Here is a 17,445-nt window from a genome sequence, read left to right as displayed (position 1 = left end):
CACCACCTCTATTTCCTAATATTATAGTAGGATGTCTTAATACAAACATTTAAAACAATATATGCAGAAAATTACAATATGTTGTAATTAAGGGTATATTATTATTAAACAAGGAATTCAGCCTGAATACTTACTCTAGCAAGGCATCCATGAGTGCTACTCAAATGGGAGGTACATGACCATCTTCAGAGATTGTTGATAGAGTTCATGCTTTTACTTCTGGGATAAGGTCTACAGTCTTGGGGCACCTGGGTGGCTCAGTCAGTTAAGCATCTGCCTTTGGCTCAGGTCATGATCCCAAGGTCTAAGTTGAGCCCAACATTGGGATCCTTGCTCAGCAAAGACTCTGCTTCTCTCTCTGCTCCTCCCTGAATGCTCATGCTCTCTCACTCTCTTTCTCTCTCTCTCTCTCAAATAAAAATCAAATCTTTAAAAAAAACAAACAAACAAACAAATGAACTCAGTCATGGTATGCCAACCAAGGGCTTTCAGAATCTATTCCTACTTTCCCCTTGCCCACCTATCTTTACCTACCATGACTGTGCCATAATTATTCATCCCTGAAAACTAATGAACCCTGAGCATTCCTTGAATATACCAAGCTTCCTAACCTCTATGCCTTTGTGCACATCTATTTTTCTGACTGATTCCAGTTTGATTCCAATCTCCTTCCCTTTGGGTTGTATGTTATGTGTACTTAAAGATATATGTGGCCCTAGGGAGGAAAAATCTATAGTACTATGTCTTTTCTTAAGTACACAAAATTAATTATAATTGTTGGTTATAAACAAAAATAGAGTCCTTATCTCACTGAATGAGGCAAGTACCTCCAGAAGTGGAAGGAAGGGAAGGCCTCCAGCTCTGCTCTTCTGCCATTCTCCTGTGTTGGCTGCATTATCGGAGCATAGAAGTTCCAAGAGGTGCATATTAGCATACCTAGTAGAACAAAAATTAGTCACTTTTGTCTTGTGCTTCTTTCATTGGAGAGAAAATAAAACCTTCCCAGAGCTCACAGAACACACCTTATTCCTGAACCAGATACCAGGTTTTCAGGATTCACATAATCTAATTATTTGGGGTGCATAGATGTTGAGATTCTACTACATTATTATTGTTAAATCCCTGGAATGAGGGATGGAATGGAATGTTAAATATCCTGGAAATGAGGGCAGAGGCAATTGAAATTTGTCATAACCCTCAAATTTCAAAATCCAGGTCCAAAGATGCATTATGATCTTGTGCACCCAGGTCTTCATTGTGAGGGAGGAAACAAAGTCTTCATTTGATGGTCCCACTTACTAATTATATGATATGAATCAGTTAATTTTGTTCCTCTGGAAACTTGTGCGTTTGTGTTTATAATAAATAACTTTGGTAAGAAATTATGTTCTCTATGGGTTTTATTTATAATGACTAGATTTTTGCATTTGTATGTTAAAATTAAAGCTCCAGTGCATTTACAATGCTATAAAAATATACATAGTAGGTTAAGTAAATCTGGATAAATATGAGGGAGATAAAATAGTGTGTTTAAGATGGGATTGATGAGGTGGTTCAAAATTTCACATTCTCGGGGATCCCTGGGTGGCGCAGCAGTTTGGCGCCTGCCTTTGGCCCAGGGCGCGATCCTGGAGACCCGGGATCGAATCCCACATCGGGCTCCCAGTGCATGGAGCCTGCTTCTCCCTCTGCCTGTGTCTCTGCCTCTCTCTCTCTCTCTGTGACTATCATAAATAAAAAAAAAAAAAAAAAAAAAAAAAAATTAAAAAAAAAAACAAAATTTCACATTCTCATTTGCTATTCCTTTAGTCTTCATTCACACTATTAATGAGCTTACAAAGCTGTCACTTGGCCATTGTCCATTACTAGAGATGTACCAAAGAACTTTCTACAATAATGGAAATGTTCTATTACTATTCTATCCAATATGGTAGCCACTAGCCAAATGGCCATTGAGCATTTGGAATGTGGCTACTGTGACTGAGAAATGGAATTTTAATTTTTTTTAAGGTTTTATTTATTCATTGGAGACACAGAGAGAGAGACAGAGAGAGGCAGAGACACAGGCAGAGGGAGAAGCAGGCTCCATGCAGGGAACCTGATGTGGGACTTAATCCCGGGTCTCCAGGATCAGGCCCTGGACTGAAGGTGGCGATAAACCGCTGAGCCACCTGGGCTGCCCTAATTTTATTTCATTCAAATAAACATATGGCACTAGATTCTATTGGACAGCCAAGTCTATAGTCTCAATTGCTCCCTTGCTTCACTTCAGGTATAATCAACTATAAGCGGCTTTCACAGTTGCCATGCCATTTTGTGTCTAATGTACCTTTGTCATCATCTCTTCCTTGCCTGCAGTGCCCTTCCCCTTTTATCTACCTGATAAACTTGCTCCTCTTTTAAAATCAAATTGTCACTTCCAATTAACCTATTCATCCCTAATTGCTCCTTCCTTTGATGTTTCATGATAGTGTGTATTACTATTATCCTTTTTAAAATAATGTTAGGTGAAACTATTATGTCACTGTTCATTATTATTCATCTCAATGTGTTTGCAAATAAACCTAGCTTTTAGGATTGTATTTTTTTATAGTACTGTGATTTTCAGAAGATTAATTGATATTGTGACAAAGAAATGTCAGTATATGATTATGAGAATTATAAACTTGCTATCTGAGAATCCATGGAGACAGTGGAAATAGCTCTGCCAAATTAATTGATAATAACAAATTCACCTAAGTTAGATTAATGAAAAGTAAAAACAAAGACAAATTGACTGTTGATATTACTATAAGGGGTAACATTTCTAGGGAAGAAGCATGAAACATGGGCCATTAGTAAGAAATACTGCATAAAAATATTCAATGAGAAATACCCCCAAACAATGCTAGACTACTCAGTTGATGCTGAAATATGCTGTAAATATTACTGAATCCTCAGCATCAGTTTTAACATTAGTTGGTGAAGTAGTTAGTATAATGGAAACCTGGAAAATGTGATTCTCATCTCACCCCTTAGATTTGCAGGCTCTGTGATCTTGGGTGTTAGAAGTTGGAAGAGAGTCAGTAAAGTGTCCTTCATATTGAGAAGGCACTTTGAGACCAAAAATGAGGGAAGCCACTCCATACTGTTTATACAAACATTTATTCAGAGTAACTTACTGACAAGAGGGAATTGGGCTGGTGAATGATCCATGCAGCTACACAATTCTGCTCCTCCATCCTCTGCCAAGTCCCAGCCATAATCCCCAGCCTACATATAGAGCAAAGGGCATGGTGGTAAGGTCACAAGGTAGTTGTCTAAAACGGTGCCATCTATGCACTACCTTGGAGAAGATCAGAACAAGCATCCCCACATTTTGGTCAGAGCATTCATTAACCCACATGAGGTTCAGAACACATGGCCCCCAGAGAAGTCATTGGGCAGGCATGAACAAGATGGAGAGGCAAAACCAGAGCCCGTATCATCATCACTCCTACACTGAGAACGTTTCTTAACTATTCTGAAGTTTTCCCAACTACAAAATTACCTGGCTCACATACAATCCCATGAGATGATAATGCATGTGAGATGTATTCTATAAACTGTATAATAAAGACATTGCCATGGTGGTGATGCTTATTGTTATTATTTCCTAGTCAATCTATTCAATAAATAGTTTCTGAAAACCTGTCTTTTATCTGTCCTATGGTACCATTTCTTCCAATAGGTACTATTTAGTAGACACATGAATAGAAGTTAACATTCATGGAAAAGTTCTAGGAAGTACCAGATACTCATGTCTAAAAATCAAAGCATTTAAGATCTAGCAACCTGAAGGACAAATGAAGTTTGATAGGACAAGCCAGTTTGATATGGAAGGTAAGTACAGAATTCTATAGCACTTTATTATTACTGCTCAATAAACATACTAAAAATTATCTCTGCAATTTTGCTTTTCTACCCATATAAAATCTTCAAATCATCTTTGACCACATCATATTCTTTATTTCCAGAGGATATTAACTCCATTCCTTCCCATTCATATTACAATTTTTTTTTAAAGGTTTTGCAGGGGCTTTGGTTTTTTTGTTTTTTTTTTTTTTAATTTTTTTTTTATTTATGTATGATAGTCACAGAGAGAGAGAGAGAGAGAGAGAGACAGAGAGACAGAGAGGTAGAGACACAGGCAGAGGGAGAAGCAGGCTCCATGCACCGGGAGCCCGATGTGGGATTCGATCCTGGGTCTCCAGGATCACGCCCTAGGCCAAAGGCAGGCGCCAAACCGCTGCGCCACCCAGGGATCCCTCATATTACAAATTTCTTGATAGGTTTTCTTTCTCCCATGATTTTTGTTGCTGATCTACTCTTCCCGATTTTTCCAGGTTGGAATGCACTTTCCAAATTCAAATATGTCATCATTTTCCTCCATAGATACTTCCATTACCGCTGAAGGACTATGGATGAACCCAGGTTTCTTAGCTGGTTTACAGGACCCCTTGTCTCATTTGTAAACCCATCTCCACCATTCTGACAAACATGTCCATGTTGTTTGCATACTGTGGTTTCCCTGGGAACAGAGTTTGTTTGGATATTTCACTTCCTCTGTAAGAGCATCCTTCATTACCTCCATTGACTGAAGAACTTTCATCATCAAGATTTAAATGAATATAATCTCTATGTACCAAGCTCCTCAAAACAGGACTAATCTATCACTCTTATAGGATTCTCGTTAATGTGGTTTTAGCTCTTAATAGTGAGTACTTCCAGGATCCCTGGGTGGCGAGCGGTTTGGCGCCTGCCTTTGGCCCAGGGCGCGATCCTGGAGACCCGGGATCGAATCCCACGTCGGGCTCCTGGTGCATGGAGCCTACATGGAGCCTGCTTCTCCTTCTGCCTATGTCTCTGCCTCTCTCTCTCTGTGTGACTATCATAAATAAATAAAAATTTAAAAAAATGTAAAAAAAAAATAGTGAGTACTTCCCAGAGGTCTGAACATCCACGAATGACTGCAAAAACCTCTCTGAGGTCCTCAGCATGCAAAGGACTTAAGTTATAATAAGAAGAAATAGCACACCTGGTATTTAGGAGCAGAAGGTCCTAATAGGCATCCTCGAATCACCCCTTTACTGGCTGTTCTGGCTAATCATAATTTAAGTCATTATCGAGCCTCTATGAGATGCCAAGTGATTTCTTTACAAATGTTGCACAGGGGACATCTAGGGAATTGGTTCAGGATAACGATTCTGCCATTTTTATTCCTGCAAATATAGGACAAAGCAGCAAATAGCATCACCTGAGGGGTGCAATGCTCAGGAATTTCAATTAAAAAAAGTAATAAGTTAAATTTCACCAAAAATGTTACCCACTGCTCTTCAAGTGAGTACAATAAAATAAATGCAGATTTGGAGTTTTATATCAGACTATATTCATATCGGACTATATTTATATAAAATACCAGATAGAACTGATTTTTTTTAGAAAGCTGGAGAACCTACACTTCTTTTCAAAGGCTTGTAACTTAAAAACTGCTTCTATATTTCAGTCAAAGTTTTCTGAAAGGAATTTTTCTTCCGGCCAGAGATTTTACAAGAAAATGTTCAAATGTGGGGGGGAAAAGGAAAAAAAAAGAAAAAGAAAAAGCTTTTAACAGAAAGTTAATAGGGTGGCCTAAATGGAACCTGAAATGGAAGCATTCACCCCCTTAATGTGACTCTCTGTGGAACTTCAAAAGAAAAGACAGCCTGACAGGCCTTCACTAAATGCAGGAATGAGGGTGGGCTGCAGTTGTCATTAGCTGGGATGGCTACTTCATTTCTCAATGTATTTTCTCTACAACTAAAGCAGTTGCTCATAGTATTTAGATTATTTAAGCACCAAAATACTCATTGGCTAGAAAATTAGTATGTTTCTCTGTGGACTTTGTTTTCAGCTCTGTGGAGAGAACAATCATGTTGAGTTGTCATTTTTCATCTTAAAGAAAATGTGCTCCTAAGAACAGAAGGCATTAGAGACACATTCTTGTACTTTGGGAAAAATAACTGATAGTGTGATATTTTCCATTTTCTTTCTGATCTTTGTCATGAAAATGAGAGCTCTGACTGTGAATATTTGTTCTCTAAATGCCAGTGATGGTCCTTCACACTCATACATGTGAGTGTTGGTGGAATATCCACTTCTTGTGCGAACAGTGGCTCTTTGCTTGGTGTGAGGTAACACTTGGAATATTACTTCAACATGAATTATTTCATCCTCAATCTTGCCCAAAGCCTGAGATATGAAATATTATTATCTACATTATCTAACCTCTGGGTTTTTTGAATTTAGGTTTAGCTCCATTTATAGTTGAATAGTTTTGTGTGAAAACACAAAATATAAAATTTAATAATGTAGTATAGTTGGCTCTCCACTCAGAATAATATTTATTAGCATGTGATTCACACTTGAATGTCTAATAAGTAATATATCTAAGCTATTACTGCTATATTCCTGTTTTCATCAAAATTCCTCCTAACCAAAACCTTGAAGAGACCAAGCTTATGTGGGATCCCAGGGCCAAGGAAAGAGCATTCCATTGACTAGCAGCCCCGAGGGATGAAGGCTTTGTGAGATGGATCATGGGATAATGAACAGCCAGATGCCCCATCTGCCCAAAGCACAAGCACAAGGCTAAGACAAGAGGAGTCAAAGCCAGGTAGAATCAGGAAGCAGGCACACATGATGCACAGATGATGATCAGGAGAAAGTGTAAGCCAATCAATTGAGCTAGTGGAACGGTATAGTGTATGATTCATGGTATAATCTGAAAAGGCACAGAAATGGCACGAACTTCTTTATTCAAACAGTTGTCTAGAAAAGAAACAACTATACCTGGAGGTCTCAAAGAAATAAAGATAGATTGAGATATGTATAAAATACCTCTTACTGATAACTGTAGTGCCCAGGCCACAGAAAGCAATTTTCTAGGGGTAGTTCTGAAAGCAAGCTCATTCCACCGATTGCAGAACTTGAATTTCATGTGAACCACTTACTAGCTATGTGACCTTGGGCAAGGTTGGCTTTTTTTTTAAACATCTCTTTGCCTCAGTTTTCTCATTTCCTAAGTGAGAATTAAATAGTATATCTCATACAATGTTGTCATTAATATTATATGAGTCAATATATATTTAAGTGCTTAAAGCACTGTGATTATGGGTCGTGTTTCCCAGGACATTGCTAGGATAAGAAAAAAGCTTCAGAGTTGTAATGGCCATGTACAATAAAAGGAATCTGGAAGCTCCCCAAATATAGATCTCATCCTCCCTGCTTGCCTGCTATTCTGGCCGACTACCTGGCATTGCAGGAGAGGTGGCAGAGAGGTGGGCGTGTGCTACAAGAAGGAAATCTCTCATAGCCATGAAGTATTTATATCCCAAAAATCTTCAAGAGGAAGAGTCCTAAAATTTAAAAGAAAGCAAGATATATGCACAATGAAGATTTTAAAAACCAAATGTGAATTGAAACTAATTAAAGCTATACACAACTCAAACACAGTTCAATACCTGAAAAAAATCAAAGAGAACATTCTTTCTCCTTATCTTCCTGACCATAGAATTTGTATGGCCCTTTCGGTGAAAAATTTTACTCCAGTCTTTATTGTTTGTACTTAAACCAAATGTCCAGAATACAACAAAAATGTATGGAAAAGCATAAAAGATTTGAAAATATGACACATAAGCAAAGGTAAATATATACAGTACAAGCAGACCCACACATATTCTGACATTAAAATTTTAAAACAGTGTGTTGAAAATCAGTATTATAAATCTGGTAAAGAAATTATTGGAAAAAATGGACAAAAATGTGTTAGATGATGGAGAATTTCAGCAAAGAAAAATGAAACAGAAAAGTCAATATTTAGAAATATGTATTACATATGTATATATATGTATATTACATACCATACATATAAATATATGAGGAAGAATAGATGAACAGTTCAAAACAGAGAGCCCAGAAATGAGTCAAATGTAATCAATCAATTTTTGTAAATAGAACAAAGGCAATTCAATGGAGAAAGGATAGTTTTTTAAATAAATGATTTGGGAACAGCTGTACATCCATGTGCAAAAAAAATTAATCTAGATATCTAGATACAGACCTTATACTTTTCATGAAAGTTACCTCAAGTAGAATCATAGACCTAAATGCCAAATGTAAACTATAAAACTCCTGGGAAATAATATATGACAGAATCCAGATGACCTCAATTTTGACAATAATGTCTTAGACACAACAGCAAAATTAATAAATTAGGCTTCATTAAAATGAAAAATATCTGTTCTTCAAAAGATTTGGTTAAGACAATAAAAAAACAAGCCCCTGACTAGAGAAAATATTTGCAGAGCACATACCTGAAAAAGGATTGGTATCTAAAATATGCACACACTTTTAAAACTCAACAATAAGAAAACAAACAACCAGATTAAATAAATGGAACAAAGACCTTAACAGACACATCACAGAGTAAGATATGAAATACAAGATAAATAAGAAATAAGATAGAAAACAACCGTATAAAAAATGCTTCATATCCTCTGTTATCAGGGGATTGCAAATTAAAAGAACAAGGAGGTATCATTATACACCTATTAAAATGGCCAAAATCCAAAACAATGACAACACCAAATGCTAGCAAAGATGTGGAACAACAGAAAGTTTGATTGAAAGTGGGGATGCAAAATGGTATAGCTCTTTGGAAGTCTGTTTAGACATTTCTAACTTAGCATACCTTTACCACAGGACCCAGCAATCATGCTCTTTGGTATTTAACCAAATTAGCTGAAAACCTACATTCACACAATAACCTGCAAATGAATATTTATAGATTCATTTATTTATTTATCTTAATTTTTTCAGTAAAGTTGACACACAATGTTATATTAGTTTGTATATAAGTGATTCATCTTCTCTATATGTTATGTTGTGCTTACCACAAGTGTAGCTAGCTACAGTCTGTTACCATGCAACTCTATTACAGTATCATTGACTGTGTTCCCTACGCTGTACCTTTTATTCTCATGACTTATTCATTCCATAACTGGAAGTCCCTATCTCCTACTCCCCTTCACCCACTTTGCCCATCCCCCAGATCTCTTTCCTCTGGGATCCATCAGTTTGTTCTTTGTTTTTATAGGTCTGATTCTACTTTCTTTGTTTATCCGTTTCATTTTTAGATTAGCAGTTTTATTGATAACTGATTGATATTGGAAGAAATCAAGATGATTTTCAGTAAAATAAGTGAATGGATAAGTAAACTGTAGTATAGCCATACAATGAGATATTATTTAGCAATAAAAAAATGATCTATCAATCCACAAAAAGACATAGAGTAAGTTCAAAGGCACATTGCTAAGTGAAAAGAAGCCAGTCTGCAAGTCTCCATACCATATTATTCCAGATTTATGACATTTTGGAAAAAGATAGACTATAGGGACATAAAAAGATCAGTGGTTGCCAGGATTTCTGGGGGAAGAAGAGAAGGATAAATAAGTGAACACAGGGAGTTTTTAGTGCAATGAAACTGTTTTATGTGCTATAATGATTGATGCAGATCATTTTACATTTCTTAGTCTATAGAATATATAACACAAGGAGTGAACTCTGATATAAACTATATATTTTTAGTTAATAATGTACAAATATTCATTCATCAATTGTAACAAATGACCACACAAATATTAATAAGAAGGAAACTGGGAGTAGGCTTATAGGGCATATAAAAACCCTATTTACAGGTGTGCCTGTGTGGTTCAGTCAGTTAAGCATTTGACTCTTGATTTCAGCTCAGGTCATGATCTCAGGATTGTGGGACGGACCCCACATTGGGCTCTGCATTGGGCATGGAGCCTGCTTACGATTCTCTCCCTTCCTCTCCCCTTCCATTCTCTCTCCCCCATTTTCTTAAAAAAACAAAAACAAAAACAAGACCCAAAACCTATTTAATCTCTCAGTTTCATGTAAATCTAAAACTTCCCCAAAAAATAAAGTCTATTAATTACAAATAAATAAATAGATGATAGGTAGATAAATGTGTAGAAATTCTAGAATTTAATATCTGATGTTAAGAATTTTTTGGATGTGCAAAATAGAAGCAAATAAATATGATTAGTGAAACTAAAAAAAAAAAAAAAAAAGGTCCACTATATACTTCCCAAACTGAAGACAGCTTGGGAAAAGAATGAAGAAGTAAAATAGAACAATAGAGAACTATTTCAAATGGTTTAATATATGATTAATTGAATTGCCAGAATATTGGAAAGAGAGAGAATGAAGAAGATGATATTTTTGAGAAGCCAATTGCTAAGATTTTCCAAAACTGGTGCAAAACATTGTCCCACATATGCAAGAAATTCAGTGAACCCCAACCAAAATATATTAGAAGAAAATTCCACCTTGAGCATCATAATTAAACCACTGAAAACTAAAGATAAAATGAAATTCTGAAAAATAACCAAATATTTTATTTACAGTTTTTGTTTGTTTGTTTTTACTTTTGGATAATTTCCAGTCTGGGGCTCTTATAAATTAAAGTGCTATAAACATTTGTGTACAAGGTCCTGTATGAAAATAAGATTTCATTTTTATGGAATAAATGCACAGGAGTACAACTGTTGGGTCTTATAGTAAATCCATTTTTAGTCTTGAAAATAATTGCCCAGCTAGTGTTCAGCATGACTACAGTCTCTCCTGCAACCTATGAGTGATGCAATTTCTCCACATCCTTGCCAGCTTTTATTATCACTATTTTTTTTAATTTTAGCCATTGATGTACTGCGATATCTCACTGCAGTTTTAACTTTAATTTTTTTAATGACTAATGATGTTTGATATCTTCTCACTAGTTTATTTGGCATCTGTATATCTTCTTTGGTGAAACAATTGTTTATGGTCTTTTGCCCATTTTCTAATTAGATTGTTTGTCTTCTTAATGTTGGGTTTGGAGAATTTAATACATTCTGGATATTAGATCCCGGCCAGGTATGTGACTCAGGTATTTCCTCCTAGTGTGCTATTTGTCTTTGCATCCTTTTCACAGGGTCATTCACAGCACAAAGGTTTTAAATATTGATGAGGTATAATTTATCAGTTTTTTTTTTAATGGATCATGCTTTTGGTGTCAACTCTAAAAACTCTTTGCCTTGTTCTAGGGCTTGGATATTTTTTCCTATATTCTTCTCTAGGACTTTTATAATTTACGTTTTAAGGCCATGACTTACCCTGAGTTAATTTTTGTGGAAGGTGTGAGGTTTAGATCAAGTTTTTGTTTTTGTTTTGATCTTTGGGTTTTTGTTGTTGTTGTTGTTGTTGTTTTTCTTTTAGTCTGATCATATATCTGGAAAAGTTACTGAAATCTATTATTAGTCATAATAGCTCATTGTTGATTCTAGTGCTCTTTCTATATAATATTATAGTCTACAATAAGAAGACTTATTTAAAATTAAAAATTTTTTGAATTTAAAACAGCTTAAGTACATGGTATAATTAAAAACATCAGCTGACTTTCCATCAGAAACACTGGAAACTAGAGTCAATGAATTGACATCAAAAAAATATTGAAAGTAAAAACACAATAGTCTAAAGTTGTATAACCAGCAAAAATATACTTATTAACAATATCAGGAATAAAAATGGAGTGCTCTTCAATTCCCGTGAGAATTATGTGGGTAATATGAGAATATTTGAAAAAATCTTATGCCAAGCAGTCCTACAATTTAGATGAAACAGGTAAATTTTTTGAAAGACACAAATTACCAAAACTGATACAAAAATAAAATATCTGAGTTACTCTATATCTATGAAATCTAGTAAAATAAATACGTAGCTAAATTTCCCTGAAGAAACCTAAGCACAGATTACTTCACAGGTAAATTAAATCAAACATTTGTAGAAAGAATACCAACCCTACACCGACTCATTTGGAAATTAGTGGAAAAGGAAACACTTTTTAGCTCAAAAGACCAGCATCACTTTGATACTAAATTCAGAAAAATGTATTAGAGGAGTAGAAAGCTATAGATCATTATCCCTTTTGATCACAGATATAAAAACCCTTGACAAATATGTGCAAATCAATTTCAACAATATATAAACAAGAAAATGCATCAAGGTCAGGTCAAACTTATCCCAGGAATCCAAGATTGCTTTAATATTTAAAGTCAATTAATGCAATTTACTATATATACAAAAGAGAAAAAAATATCATCACCTCAATAAAGACAAATCATCACAAAATTTTGTATATATTCATGGTAAAAATTTTGAGCTGTTAGCCTTATGGGATTTTTTACAGCATGAAAATCAGCAAATGTTACAAATATTTTTTTCTGCCTCTGAAGAGCTGGTTGTTGAACATTTACTGGCACACCACTGATCATACAGTCTTGTGGCAGAAGGAAAAATTCAATTTGAAGACACAGAGAGAACAGTACTCATAAGCTTCCTAAATTAATTTAAAAGGTTTAGGGCATCTGTGTGGCTTAGTTGGTTAAGCCTGCCTTTGGGTCAGGTGATGATTCCTGGTCCTGGAATGGAGCCCCTCATCCGGCTCCTTGCTCAGCTGGGAGTCTGCTTCCCCTCCCCCCTTCTTCCCTTACTTCCTTCCTTCTTTCCTTCTCCTTTTCCCCTCCCCCACTTCCTCCCTTTCCCCCTCCCATTGCTCCTGGGCACTCTCTCACCTGTGCATATTTTCTTTCTCTCAAATAAAATCTTTAAAAAAGCTCATAATAAATTTATTTTGGCCAGTTATTTAACTCCAATTTATCAATTTATGCTAAATAAGAATAGGTATTTATTTTTTTAAGATTTTATTATTTATTAATTCATGAGAGACACAGAGAGAGAGAGAGGCAGAGACACAGGCAGAGAGAGAAGCAGGCTCCATGCAGGGAGCCCGACCTGGGACTTAATCCCGGGTCTCCAGGATCACGCCCTGGGCTGAAGGCGATGCAAAACCGCTGAGCCACCTGGGCTGCCCAGGTATTGACTTTAAACATAGGTGTTTATGTTTTAAATCTTACTATGTATATTATTTCTTCGCTAATGTCTATCAAATTTTTTGAGGTGTGATAATCATGAGGCATATGAATAGATAGGCTAAGCAATTCTTACTAACCCAGATTGATTAAGCAGGAGGATATTAGAACTTTGGAGTTTGATACATGATATTAATTTCAAATTTCCAGATTTCTGTCTTGCCTTGTGGCATACAATAAAGAGTAAGGAAGGAAAGCTAAAATAAAAAGATGACCAAGCAGTACATAGTCTCTTTTTTCCTTTCTCTCTCTACAGGTATACAAAAAGGAAAGATTAAAAATTAGCTCATTTAAAGTAAAAATAAGCTATTGGGACTACATCAAAATAAAAAGCTTCTGCACAGCAGAGGAAGCAATAAAACTAAGTCAACCTACAGAATGGGAGAAGATATTTGCAAATGACAAGTTTGATAAAGGGTTAGTATCCAAAATATATAATTTATAAAACCCAATACCCAAAAAACAAATAATCCAATTAAAAAATGAGCAGAAGACATGAACAGACATTTCTCCAAAGAAGACATCCAGATGGCCAACAGACACATGAAAAGATGTTCATCATCACTTACCATCCGGGAAATGCAAATCAAAACTACAATGAGATATCACCTCACACCTGTCAGAATGGCTAAAATCAACAACACAAGAAACAACAGTTGTTGATGAGGATGTGGAGAAAAAGGAACCCTTGTCCACTGTTGGTGGGAATGCAAACTGGTGCAGCCAGTCTGGACAACAACATGGAGGTTTCTCAAAAAGTTGAAAATAGAGCTACCTTGTGATCCAGCAATCATACTGTTGGGTATTTACCCCCCAAAATACAAAAGCACTAATCAAAGGGATACGTGCACCCCTATGTTTATAGCAGCATTATCTTCATAGCTAAGGTATGGAAGCTGCCTGCATGTCTATCAGTTGAGAATGGATAAAGAAGAGGTGATTATATAGATATAGATAGATATAGATATAGATATAGATATATAGATGTCTATATATATAGATATCTATATATATAGATATCTAAATATATATAGATATATATATTTCCATGATATGTATCATGGAACATATTATTCATCCATAAAAAGAATAAAATCTTGCCATTGGCAATGATGTGGATGGAGCTAGAGTGTATTATACTAAGCAAAATAAGTCAGAGAAAGACATATATCATATGATTTCACTCATATGTGGAATTTAGGAAACAAAACAAACAAAGGGGAAAAAAGAATAAGAGGCAAACCAAGAAACACTCTTAACCACAGAGAACAAACTGATGGTTACCAGACTGGAGGCAGGTGGGGGGGATGGGGTAAATAAGGAATGGGGATTAAGGTGTGGCACTTGTAGTGATGAGCAGTGGGTGCTCTATGAAAGTGCTGAATCACTATATCGTACACCTGAAACTAACAGTGTATGTTAACTAGAATTGAAATAAAAACTTAAACAAAACAAGTAAAAAAAAATAGCTCATTCATTTCTATGGCTCATTCTGTAAAGAGAGAAATTGATATAATACAAAAGTTCTTTTGGTATTTTACTTCTTAGCTGCCTCATGCAGCTTTATTTCTCATACCTCCATTCAGAATTTTAAAAATGAATCCCTTTGTCTCTTGCATTTGTCATCTTTGGGATATTTTTAGCCAGATTTATTAAGTAAAAAAAGTAGTCTTACAGTTTTCCTACTAGGCATGCTGGGGTTAGCTTCAGACAGGAGAAAACAGTGCAGTTCAATAATGCTCTTCCTTTGATTACCTCTTCCCGGGCAAGAGATGCTTTAGCTCTTCAGAGGATTCTTTCTCCAAACTCCAAATTTACTGCAAGGAAAGCCAGAGCACCTACATAACAAAAAAATGAAAATAAATTTATGGATATAATTTACCTGCTTTCATAGTTGTTGTTGTTGTTGTTTTTCTACTTAGAAAGGTAGCCTAGTGTATTGGAACACTGTGGATGTTGGGCCCTCAAAGAGAGACTTTTATCACAGCACTTCCTCTTGCTAGCTGCAAATCCTTTAAAATCTCTGAGTATCAATTTCCTTTCCTATAACAAAGAAAGGCAATACCCACCTCAGAAGTCATTATGGGATTAAATGAAATCCTAATAAGCACTTGACACATAGAAAATGCTTGTGAGCCATTGCTTGTGTCGTTAGAGTTATTGCAATAATTGACATTGCTATAGGAAATAAAAGTTGTCATTCCTGAGATTCACATATTTTTGGTAATAGCTAGGCTTCAGCCAAACAGGAATTATGTACTAAGATTATCTTTGAAATTGGGAGGGGGTTGGTGGGTATGGAGTTTATATAGTATTTGAAAGTTTTGGTAGCATAAGAATCTCTTGGGATACATGTTAAAAATGCAGGTTCCCGTGTTGCAGCCATAGAGCTTTTGATTCAGCAGCTCTGCTGTGGAACTTGAGGGACTGCACCATAACAAGCCACCTTACGATTTTCAGGCAGGGCATTCCAGGACCAAATCGGGGATGTATTCATTCATTTCTAGATGGGCCATGCAGTCTACATTTGTTATCTCATTTCATTTTGAGGGTTCAAATTGGGGGAGAAAATGGAGCTGAGAGATTTTAGATCTATTTCAATATATCCATAACGGAGCACGTGTTTCAAACCATTGCTTAACCTAGTCACAGCAGCTCTGTGCGAAGCCTGCTGGGCCCTTGGCAGAGGGTAGCACATCAAGTTATGTTTGCTTAATCTGGGTCTTCTTGAGCCATACCCTCCCCCAGGGATTCATGGATGATCATCTAGGGGATATGGGGTACAGAGCAGTCTTGCCTGGCATATGACCTGTGCAGACCCACAGGGCTCTGCACTAAAAAAGGCCCTATACTTGCTTTAATGCTTTGCTGTAATTGTCTGGACATTTTCAATAATTTTTGAACAAGGTATTTCTCATCTTCTTTGATATTGAGTCCCACAAATATGTCCCACAATGAGGAAGTTTGATCATATCAAGGCATTAAATCACTCTTAGGTAACAAAGTAAGAATCTCAGATATGGTTTTATATGCCCCACATCACATTGATCAAAATGAATAGAACCTAAATAATTTGAATTGAGGTTGGTATTGGCCGTGAGATCCTTATTCTGCAAGTAACTATAGAAGCCATCCCGGGAAAGGTCTACATCCAGGAGAAGCCCACAGGCAGCAACGCAATTAAAGAGCCGAGCCGAGAGGAAGATTAGTGTTTAAGTCCTAGGGACTGGTCCTGCAGCAGTGCAGACAGCAACCCCAGGCCCTCCTTTCCTGACTTAATCATGCTCCCATCCTTCCTGCTGCAGCTTGAAGCCTATTTCCCTGGGCTGCTGGTGCAGGAGAGATAAAGATAACCAAAAATATTCCTCTTTTGCACCCTCATTTTCAACTTAAAAATATTCACTACTTTTTGTCCTACTCACATTTTAAAGTAACACAACAGCAACACAGATACAAATGTTTTCTCCCCTTTCCTATGTTCCATGCTCCTCCTTTGTTTTACATTTGACCTGCAAAGCACGCCAAGATAAGCCCCATCTTTCTCTCCTCCCTTCATCTTCAATAGCATTTCGCAAGGGTGTTTTTATTTATTTATTTTTTTTATACCTACTCCTTTATTTATTTATTTATTTTTATTTTTTTTAATTTATTTTTTATTGGTGTTCAATTTACTAACATACAGAATAACACCCAGTGCCCGTCACCCATTCACTCCCACCCCCCGCCCTCCTCCCCTTCTACCACCCCTAGTTCGTTTCCTAGAGTTAGGAGTCTTTATGTTCTGTCTCCCTTTCTGATATTTCCCACACATTTCTTCTCCCTTCCCTTATATTCCCTTTCACTATTCTTTATATTCCCCAAATGAATGAGAACATATAATGTTTGTCCTTCTCCGACTGGCTTACTTCACTCAGCATAATACCCTCCAGTTCCATCCACGTTGAAGCAAATGGTGGGTATTTGTCATTTCTAATAGCTGAGTAATATTCCATTGTATACATAGACCACATCTTCTTTATCCATTCATCTTTCGTTGGACACGGAGGCTCCTTCCACAGTTTGGCTATCGTGGCCATTGCTGCTATAAACATCGGGGTGCAGGTGTCCCGGCGTTTCATTGCATCTGAATCTTTGGGGTAAATCCCCAACAGTGCAATTGCTGGGTCGTAGGGCAGGTCTATTTTTAACTCTTTGAGGAGCCTCCACACAGTTTTCCAGAGTGGCTGCACCAGTTCACATTCCCACCAACAGTGTATGAGGGTTCCCTTTTCTCCGCATCCTCTCCAACATTTGTTGTATCCTGCCTTGTTAATTTTCCCCATTCTCACTGGTGTGAGGTGGTATCTCAAAAGCAGTCCTAAGGGGCAAGGGTGTTTTTAAAGTGAAGATGAAA

General features: G+C 36.5%; 1 protein-coding gene across 40 annotated transcripts in view; it reads right to left on the bottom strand.

Moving 5' to 3' along the window:
- Positions 1 to 17,445, bottom strand: part of LOC144294164 (uncharacterized) — a 165,034-nt gene that overhangs the window by 132,833 nt on the left and 14,756 nt on the right. For 11 of the 40 annotated variants that reach the window (XR_013361555.1, XR_013361556.1, XR_013361557.1 and 8 more), the window contains 3 exons: positions 14,728 to 14,890; positions 3,162 to 3,252; positions 828 to 936 (listed from right to left, as the gene is read on the bottom strand). Coding sequence is in view for 7 of the 40 variants with exons in the window: in XM_077865913.1 (XP_077722039.1) it covers positions 828 to 936; positions 3,162 to 3,252; positions 14,728 to 14,745 (218 nt within the window). In the remaining 33 variants the exon portion in view is untranslated. Of the gene's footprint in view, positions 1 to 827; positions 937 to 3,161; positions 3,253 to 5,056; positions 5,241 to 11,237; positions 11,254 to 14,727; positions 14,891 to 17,445 lie in introns of those variants that run through there. The other 29 variants (XR_013361591.1, XR_013361590.1, XR_013361563.1 and 26 more) reach the window with 8 other exon arrangements.

This window comes from Canis aureus, chromosome 22 (genome assembly GCF_053574225.1).
Source record: "Canis aureus isolate CA01 chromosome 22, VMU_Caureus_v.1.0, whole genome shotgun sequence".
Lineage (NCBI taxonomy): Eukaryota > Metazoa > Chordata > Mammalia > Carnivora > Canidae > Canis > Canis aureus.
Note: the sequence above shows the minus strand (reverse complement) of the source record. Positions and strands in the feature narration are given on the sequence as shown.